Source organism: Charadrius vociferus, unplaced genomic scaffold, assembly GCF_000708025.1.
Source record: "Charadrius vociferus isolate BGI_N301 unplaced genomic scaffold, ASM70802v2 scaffold917, whole genome shotgun sequence".
NCBI classification, from domain to species: Eukaryota; Metazoa; Chordata; class Aves; order Charadriiformes; family Charadriidae; genus Charadrius; species Charadrius vociferus.
In genome coordinates this window covers 813142-822646 of record NW_009649175.1, presented here as the reverse complement: position 1 = coordinate 822646, position 9505 = coordinate 813142, and the positions used below count along the sequence as shown (strand labels likewise).

Below are 9505 nucleotides of genomic sequence, written 5' to 3'. Positions count from 1 at the left end.
AGCCTCTGGCACCGCCGGCAAACGGCTGCACAGCCCCGGCTGCGAGCGGCCGTACCTGTGCGAGTGCCGGGCAGGCGGCTGCGCCCGCAGCTTGGAATTCTCTCCTTCTTTGCTCGAGCCAGGCAATCATGAGTGATCGAAAGGCAGTGATCAAGAATGCGGACATGTCAGAAGAGATGCAGCAGGATGCTGTGGAGTGCGCTACTCAGGCCTTGGAGAAGTACAACATCGAGAAGGACATTGCCGCTCACATAAAGAAGGTAAGTGTTTTCTCGTGCTGTCCTGGTGAAATCTCTATGTGCATGAAAAATCAAACAGGAAGAATGCTGCTGGGCAAGTAGCTCTAGCGAAACAAGTTCGAGATACTAGATAATCAAGTTGGACTTTTTCTGTAGGCTGGTGTTCTTATGTTCCTTTCCCCACCCTTTCTGTGGAGTCTTCCAGGTTCTTTTCTCTTGCAGTACCTTCTGCTTAAGCCTTTTCTGCCACTGTCCCATTGTCCAGGTGAACAGGGCTGACTGTCCCTGGGACTGATCAGCTGGTACAGAACAGAGCACAGGGGCCCTGTGGCGCCTATTTGAGAAGTGGTGGGTTGCTGACCTTGTAATAAGAAGTGGCTTTGCGTGGGTTTTATTCTCCCACCATCACATGTAAGACAAACTGTTCATGCCAATGCAGAACAGATGGTTCATAGCTTCCAGTTTGTCGGATTTTCTCTCTGACTCCTACTGGGAGCCCGACTGAGCTGCAAGTATTTGAAGGATTTGGTTGAGCAGAACATGAACGCTTGCATGCTCTCACAGAAAGTCTCTTCAGCTGACAGCTGTTAGATACTGCAGTGCATCACCACTGACTGCAGGGCTTTACTCATTGCAGACTTGCACACACAAGTTCATTTGAAAGCCATAGCAGGCTCCTGACACCAGCGTGTAGGAAGGACACGGTCTCATTACCTGCTGTCAAGGATGGGGCAGAGAATTTTCCATCTGGAGTCCTTTCAGCATCCTTGTTCAAAATGGCTAATGAAGTCAAAAGAATGGCTTAATCTGTAGAGATGCAGAGCAAGCAGTGAAGTTCTTAAAAGTTACGGTTTAAGACCATGGTGTGACTTTTAGGGGAAAAGTTACCACCCCAAACATATGTTTTAAGTTTATTCCTGCTCAACTTAGAAGCATGTTTTTTTTTTTTGTCTGACTAAGCAGCAGATGAGTTATAAAGTGACAGATGATCCTTACACTTAAGAGCATATGCTGCTCCTTAATTGCCTTCTTCCAAAAGTGATACTTGCTAACAAGTGGCATATCACTGCAAAAAAATCCTGTTAGACAATATTGGTACAATTATCACGAAAATGCTGAATTCTTAGTTCTCTCTTCTGCAGGAGTTTGACAAGAAATACAATCCCACTTGGCACTGCATTGTGGGAAGGAACTTTGGCAGCTACGTGACTCATGAGACCAAGCACTTCATCTACTTCTACCTCGGCCAAGTCGCTATTCTCCTTTTCAAGTCTGGTTAGAACCACGGACTGTTACTGAAACTTGCACCCGGTTACGACTGCACACTAACTCGAGGCAGCCTCCCACCCCAGCCTTCACGAGAAAACCTTTGTCTTCAGGTCTTTTGTTGTATTGTTAATGGTCAGGGATTTTGCTGTAGCAGCTGGTATTTTCATTGTGGCTATAAAAAAGGCAAGAATGTCTTCCTTGTATTTATTTTCTTTCAAAAGACAGCTTCTTTGCTAATAAAACTGTTGGAACAAGTTCATCGTTTAAGAGTTTTCGCTACACTTCTGCCTTCTTAGTGCTTGCGTTACCCTCTTTATTCCACTGTGAATGATGGAGGAACATTCCCACCTCCACAGCATCTGAATACTGAGCTAATCTACGAACACATCTCCAGTCAGTAAGAGTCAGTCAGTTTCCGTGGAAGAAGAGAGACTGCTTTTCAGTTCTTGATAAACAGATTTTCAGTGTACAGAGCTTCCAGTGCAAATGCTGGAGTTTAGACGCATGGTGCTGCTTTCCTGATTTCAAATGAACAGGTGAGCTAAAAGCAATAGTCCTTTTCTCTCCCAATTTTCAGAAGAGAGAAATTTTCATAATAGTTCATGACACAGTTCTCACATTAGAATGTAAATTTATACTTTCTCCATATTTTTTCCCTGTCTATCCTGCTACAGAATCATCTGTTCTTTAACAGTTTAGTTTAAAGAAAAGAAGGAAATGCACATTTTTACATAGAGATTTTGCATCTAGCACTGACATAGAAAAAGATGTATGGAAGTGAAAACACATCATCTCATCCCAGAATATAGTTATGGGGTCATTCTCCATGAGAAGAACAACTCCTTTCTTAGAAAGGAAATCTCCTTACAAAAGTTAAAGCATTGACCTAAGTGAAAAGAGTTGATGCAGAGCTGTTTTATTTCACAAGCCTTCATTTGCCTCTGAAAGAAGTAAAGAATCATGGGAAAAATCTCTTAGAGTCCACATGACAAAGATAATGACAGCTTAATAAAAATCTAATAAATCCAAGTAATTCTCACTGGTATAATACCCTCCTCAAAGCTTAGTGAAAAAAAAAAAGAAAAAAAAAGGAGGCATCTTATTCCAAGACAGGTCAGTCTATTTCTGTATGCACAAGACTGGTAACTGACGTTGCTTCATTTGTTAGCATTGCTCAGTTTTGGCCATGTCCCTTATGTTGCACTTGAAGGGAAATGCAAGTGTAAGAAATGCCAGAGGAATCACTTCATCCACAGGTTTCTCAGGGGAAAAAGATAGCTGATGTTCTTCTGGGACTGCTGAGCAAGTATCTGTTGCACAAATTCTTAAAACCCCTCTTCAGTCTTGATAGCATTAAAATTCCACAGCTTTCATATTCCTCAGGAAAATTACACTTCCTGTGTTTTGCTATGTAGCAGACTCACAGTTTGAAACCTGAGTGAATGGCAACAATGCCCGAGTTTAAATTCTGGTAATCCACTTTAAAAAACCCTGCATCTTCTATCATTGCCTTCAACTCCTCCTGAAAAATAATAGTTACATAATTATAACAACCTGAAGGCCTCTAAGTCAGCTGCCTGCAAGATTATGTTGTAACCGTGTGTTCTGTGTTACTGAATTCAGAAAAATACTGTCTTACCTGAGGGGGAAAACGTCGGATGCTCTCCACGAGATACTGGTAAGACTTCCAGTCACCAGCGATAACTTCACCCAGAACAGGGATAACTTGGAAACTGTATAGATCATAGAGCCTGCACAGACAGACAGCAAATACAGATTATGCAAACAAGTTTAAAACCAACCCTCTCCAACACAAGTATCTGTATCTGATTTTAAAAGGGCACAATGAGGTGGCCTCAAAGTGTCTGTCTCTTATTCTGGCTGAGTACAAATAAGAGAGCCTTGTGACATGGCATAAAGTGTCACCATGTTCCTACCTGGAAAGAAGAGGGTTGCTGACGTGACTAAATTCAAGGCAGAGAAATCTTCCTCCTGGTTTCAGCACACGATAGGCCTCCTGAAGTGCCTGAAACAAAGGAAATGTGATAAGTTTGTTTATGTAGAACAGCACCTGCCTATAATCATGCCACATGATGGCAAATCAGTGATGAACTGAGGGGAGTAAAGAGAATCCCGACTGGCAATCTCCAATATTTACTCATGGAGAAGCATCCCAATACAAGTACAAAAAAAACCCCACAACAACCCAAACAACCAACAAAACCAAACCACAAAAACTCTTGCTGCTACATAAATAGGTTTATACCAGGCTTTGTGTCGAAACTATGATGTCAGGTTGGCAATTTTTCTTCTTTTTCCCTACTCTTAGTTGATGAATGTTTGCCAGCAGAGCTCTCGTAATTACAGACCAAACCCAAAAGGGAGAAGGTGACTCAGCTACAAGAAGCTGAAAATGAAGAGAAGGCATGATAGATATTTTTTTTTTTTAATCAAAAGGAAAGATTTTACTCAACTGTGAGGCACACCCAAAGGATCAAAGAAGAAATGATACTGGGTTTTGGATGAGTAATGTGTGAGAACAGGGAGGAAGAAGAGCAAAGAAGAAAATCTTTGGCTACTTTGAAAATTCCATCTTCTATCCAAAATAAAAGACCTAAGAACCACCCAAGTCAAAATTCTGTTTACAACTGTACTTTTTTTTAAACAAGAGCACAGCAGAGTTGTATTCAAGAACCTCTGCAGGTTGCACATCTGCTTGGCTTCAACTGCCATGTTCCTAAAGGATAAAATATAAACGGTACACATACATGACAGGAGCTCTGCAAAAGAACTGGAGGCTTGGATGTGTTTTGTATCAGGTCTCTAGGGAGCTATGCCACCAGACTGCTGTACCCGTGAAGGCAAAGAGCCTGTGCTTCAGAAGGGTGCAGACAAAGCATCGTGAAAAGCCATCCACATTAAAAGAAATTCAAAGGCACACAGTTCAAGGTGGTTTGGATCCAAATGCTACACCTTCCACAGAAGGAGCATTACCAAGGTTGTAACTCAGCCCTCCAAAACAGACAACTAGTCTAGCTGGACAGGTGATCTAACCTATCTTAACCCACAAGACAGCTAGTCATTCTTGAAGGACAGATACTGTTTAGAACAAGGGGTACTACTTAGCCTAACTAAAATCATACTATTTTTTCATAGGAAACCGTACTACCAGACAGACAGTGTAAAGACACCGAGAAGCAGTGGGCTGAATGGGTTACTTCAATGCCAGCTGCTTCCCACACTCTGCTCTGGGAGCTCTGCTGGCTCAGGCAGGGAAACAGAATGGGGGAGGAAGTGTTGGACCCACAGCGGGTGGGATATACATCAGGTGTTTCACGAGGATTTGAGACATGCAGAAGAGCTGCACTGTGCACGTGTAGATCCAGTGTCATCGTAAGTCAGCAGAAGGTAGGGAATGACTGTACATTCAGCCCTTTTTGCCTTAGAAAGATACTGTGTGGCTTGCTAAGCTGGATGGATTGGGCGCAACTAGTATAAATCTAACTCTTTATGACAAAGGCGGGGTATTTAATTGCATTCTTCATATAAACAAGTTGCACACTACATGCCACTTATTTTAAATGTTTCAGGAGTAGACAAAGATGTTCCTTTATCCAAAGGAATTCCTCCTTTACTTTCTCCGCTAGAATAAAAAACTTCTGGTGAATCGTGAGGACCCCTTGTCAGGATACACTACAGCAACTTACCAAATCAATACGAGTTACATTTCTGATTCCAAAAGCAATTGTGTAAACATCAAACATATCATCATCAAAGGGCAACTCTTCAGCATTCCCAAGCACCCAGGACAAGCCTGCAATAAAAGCCAAGGACGCAGAATTGAACTCAGACTGCTCCAGAAAGACTAGAACTTATCTATTAAAGAAGAAAATTATTATTAATAAAGTGATATTTAAAACTAATACTTCTATTTTTTGGTTTTGTTGGTGGAAAGACACCTTGGTCTATACTCACAAACTTTTAAAGGCCCTGTACTATATAGCTGCCTTTCAAGCAAAGTAGTTAACGCTGCAGATCAGCCAAAACCTTCTTCTGCATATACACACACGTGTTCACAGTGCCTTAGCCTGCCAAAAAAGATTTCACCCAAATCTTGCATAGTAATGGAAAGCAACTGGCTTTCCCGAAACTGGCTGCCATTTGTTTGTAGCAAAGTTGCAAAAAAAGAACCTCTGCTCAAAGAATAACTATAAACAATGATTAATGCCTTGCCATGCAACAACAGTTGAAACACTTAAACCATTTTGCTAGAACGCTTATATAGATTGAGGAACATGAAAAGCCACACTCCCTCCATCTGCGCTATCCATATGTGATCTTGTTGCAGTTGTGTTGCTTCCTAAAACCCCAACGGATCAAGGCCATGACTATCTATGGAGCACGGGATGTCCAGGTTATTTGTACCAAACATAAGACGGCTCAATTTAGAATTAATAGTTCTTAAAGTCACTGGTTTTGGTGAATCAAATGCAAAACAAACAAACAAAAAAAACAACGGAAAAAAACACTGCAGAGATCAGCAGTTTCAAAGGGCAATATGCTGGAAAGTGACACCAAGGAGAGCAAAACGCAACAGAAAACAAAAGTTGTTGCCAAGAGACATTCAAATTTCATTTTTACAAAATGTATATATATTTGTAGTTGTAGAAAGTACTATATGCAAAGCAGCATACAATGTTATTAAAGCAGCAATTATTAGTGTTATTTAAACCTAGACAGTTTGAAGAGACACCTAAGAAGTGAGCATCAAGAAAAGGTTTTGAGCAACAGCAAAACTGTCCCTCAGAATACACTGTGGTAAAATCACAGGCCAGGAGTTTCTAAGTGGATACATAAAAGGGGCTGTCAGTGTCCAACAAGAGGAACTGGGGCATGATGCAGCACAGGCTACTACTCCTTCTGGACAAAATGCACAATCAGTGATTGTGCAACACACATGTTTCTTTTCAGCATGCACAGACCCCACTGTTGGTGAATGTACATAGGAAAATAGTGAAAGACAATTCTGCCCCTTATAATTTTAAGACAAACAAATTTTAGACCTCAGACAACGAATGGATAAGCAAGCTCAGAAATGACATTACTACAACAGGGAGGAATTGCATGAAAAACAGAAAGTAGAACATATTAAATGGATATGTGCTGAACAAGGGAGTGAAAAGGAGTAAGAAGTCAGAATTGTGCCACAGTGGGGTGTAAGGCAACCCAGGCTGCAAAACAACAGTTGGGCTTCTGCAGCAACAATGTACGGAGGAAGAAAATTAAAAAGCACAAACACTCATTTTGAGAATTTGGTAAGTCACAAAAATAGTAAAAAATGCAGCCAATTAAACAAAATGCTTTATTTACAATAGCTAGGAGGCAGCATCAAGCTTTTTTCAGGTCCTAAGCTATAGTCATAAAGCTTTTATATTTACAATGTTGGTACAGTTCAGGTGTTCCCAAACTATGATGCATGAAGAGCTCTGGACAGGCTTGCAAGCTGCTCGGATAAGCACAATGCAAGCAGTCTGCCAGAGCTGGAAGAACCAACGCTTTCACAATTAGCTCGTTTTTCAAAGAAAAGGAAGAGGCAGGGAGGCAATGGCCTGGAGTAACCCACCAGCAGGGAGAAAGAGCAGCTGAGAGAACCTACGCCAGCAGCTTATCCTTCAGCTCCTTTGTGATACTGAGCTGTTCTGTATGCCCTTCAGCCTACACTATCTGTAGGCTGAAGTCCCAACAGGAGTGGGGAGCAGGGTGAAGTGAAGGACATGCAGGAGATCTCATAACACACATGGAGAGGCTGCCCTGGGCATACCTAATGGTGGTACCCAGGCAAACAGAGTTTGGAAACCTGCTGGTATATTTTACATTGCTAAAATATTTGCCAAATATCCATAAATGAAGAGACGATAAACAACTATCATACAAACGCTGAGCCACAAGCAGGACTTCTTTCTCTATGTCTTACTTCTTAAAATCAGGCTTTTCAATCAGGATTGGCGTGGTCCCCAACAAATTCTAGATATCAGTGAATTAATCCATTGACCTGCAAACTAACATGTGATATAATTCAGTTTCTCTGAGTATTATTAGCATATGCTCTAACTGTGGAAAGTTTTATAGGTTCACAATACGCTTTACTTCTTGTATTTTTTATTTCCTGCCTTGATTCTTAGAATACCCATCATAAGAACTTTTGTGTAATCACTCTAGGACTGAGATCTTTTGCATTATCTCCCTTAGTAAAATCATATTCATTTGCACAGATATGAACAGCAGGTTTAGGTTATTTAACCAATTTTGAAGGATAGCTGGGTACCAGACCTCATGGACACTTCCCTAAATGTATTTCTGAAAGTTCAAGTATTATTCCAGAAGATCACTGTACATCTGAACAACATACTACATACATGCTTATTGAAAAAGTAACTCAGCATCGGCAAACATATAAGCACAGCTACAGTATACACCATAGCTATATAATCTATATTGTAATCCTGAAGGGGTGATTACCCGATGGCTTTCATGCATCAAATTCTTGCTATCAGGCATGCTACTGAAATGGTACAATGCATGACTTACCTTCAGAGTAGCCAAGGTTCTGTGCTTTCTGCTTCCCAACTTTTAACATTTCTTTGTTAATGTCACAGACCACCACTTGTGAATCCCCTAGCGACTTAGATTTGTCTTCCTGGTAACTCTCAGAAATCTCCTGCCATGACAAATTCTGGTGGTGCTTAAGCTTCCGCTGGAGCTGGCGTTCTCGTACAGAGCGAACATAATTAATAAATCGAAAGGCGATGTCACCTGCATTTGTTTTAAAAGAAAAATGTATGTTTTGGAATGTTTTCAGACTCCAGGAAATTGGAACATAAGGCTTTGAACATAAAACCGAGTTTTTTGAGTTTTTTTTTTTTAATGTATGTATATAAACAAAACTAAACCCCACAAACAGTATAGAAAGACAGAGAGAAAGCCAGTGTGTGTATATATAAAAAATAATATATAAAGGGAACATATTAAAAGCAAAGAGTCCGTGATGTCCTACAAATGGGAACAGTTTTCCATAACATATCATGGCTGTACTATAACACTTTCAGAGCCTTGGAGCAAGATATTACAAAACACCAAGAAGTTAGCTCTCAAGCCTTCTGTGTGAAAATCAAGTAGATGTTTCCCCAGTTTTAAAGACGAGGAACTGGGGGAGGGGGGAAGGCTAGGCAACTGAATTCTGAGCAGACTCAAAATAGTCCAAAAAACAGCACGGCATTGTCATGTGGAACTCACCAAAATTATTTACCTGTTCCTCCAGCAACATCAAGAAGAAGTGTTCCTGGTGAAGGGTTCATTTTATGCACGAGGATATCCTTCCACACTCGATGAATCCCTAGAGTCATTGAATCGTTCATTACATCGTATTTCTTGGCTACACTTTCAAAGACCTGGTAAACTGAAAAAAAGGGACACGATAATGAGATGTAATTTACTTAAAAATGCTCCTGTGGAAGTGAAATGTGTCCTTTACTGCCTCGTGGACGTCTGCCACCATGTGGAACTGAAAAATACCACCTGAAAACTCCTTACAAAAAATGTGATCGAATTCTACCGAACCTGTTGCCTGACAAACGTGTCTTTGAAATAACACAGCCTATTCCCGTAACCCTTCCAGAGCTGAGGGGAAGAACCGAGCTGGCATAACGCTGGTGCTATTCACCGAGACTCCCGGTAATGTCTCAAACCAATGGCCCACCTCCCACCTCTAAAGACACCTCCAACACCCCTTCGCCCCCACAGCCCGCGACCCCCGTTGGGCTCCAGCCCGACCCAGCCCTCCCTGCCCCGCACGGCTCCACAGCGGACTCCGCCGCCACCCTCACTTTTCTCCCTCCTCTCCGCCTCGGTCACGGTCTGGAAACCGAAGTGCGTCTCCGGCCCGGCAGCGAGGCCCCGCACAGAGCCGCAGAGCGCCCGCAGAGCCCCACCGCGGCGGG

General features: G+C 41.9%; 2 protein-coding genes across 2 annotated transcripts in view; one reads left to right on the top strand and one right to left on the bottom strand.

Annotated features, from left to right (window-relative positions):
• LOC104289626 (dynein light chain 1, cytoplasmic) overlaps positions 1–1767 on the top strand; it is a 9200-nt gene extending 7433 nt beyond the window's left edge. The window contains exons 2-3 of the mRNA XM_009888592.1: positions 119–260; positions 1382–1767. Of these exons, the coding sequence (XP_009886894.1) occupies positions 129–260; positions 1382–1519 (270 nt within the window). The 5' untranslated portion in view covers positions 119–128 and the 3' untranslated portion in view covers positions 1520–1767. The remainder of the gene's footprint in view (positions 1–118; positions 261–1381) is intronic.
• A 1094-nt stretch (positions 1768–2861) lies between these two features.
• The window catches only part of COQ5 (coenzyme Q5 homolog, methyltransferase (S. cerevisiae)), a 7702-nt gene continuing 1058 nt past the window's right edge, over positions 2862–9505 (bottom strand). Inside the window, exons 2-8 of the mRNA XM_009888614.1 lie at positions 9392–9500; positions 8815–8964; positions 8097–8321; positions 5216–5322; positions 3446–3534; positions 3148–3259; positions 2862–3030 (exon numbers count right to left, since the gene is read on the bottom strand). Of these exons, the coding sequence (XP_009886916.1) occupies positions 2929–3030; positions 3148–3259; positions 3446–3534; positions 5216–5322; positions 8097–8321; positions 8815–8964; positions 9392–9500 (894 nt within the window). The 3' untranslated portion in view covers positions 2862–2928. The remainder of the gene's footprint in view (positions 3031–3147; positions 3260–3445; positions 3535–5215; positions 5323–8096; positions 8322–8814; positions 8965–9391; positions 9501–9505) is intronic.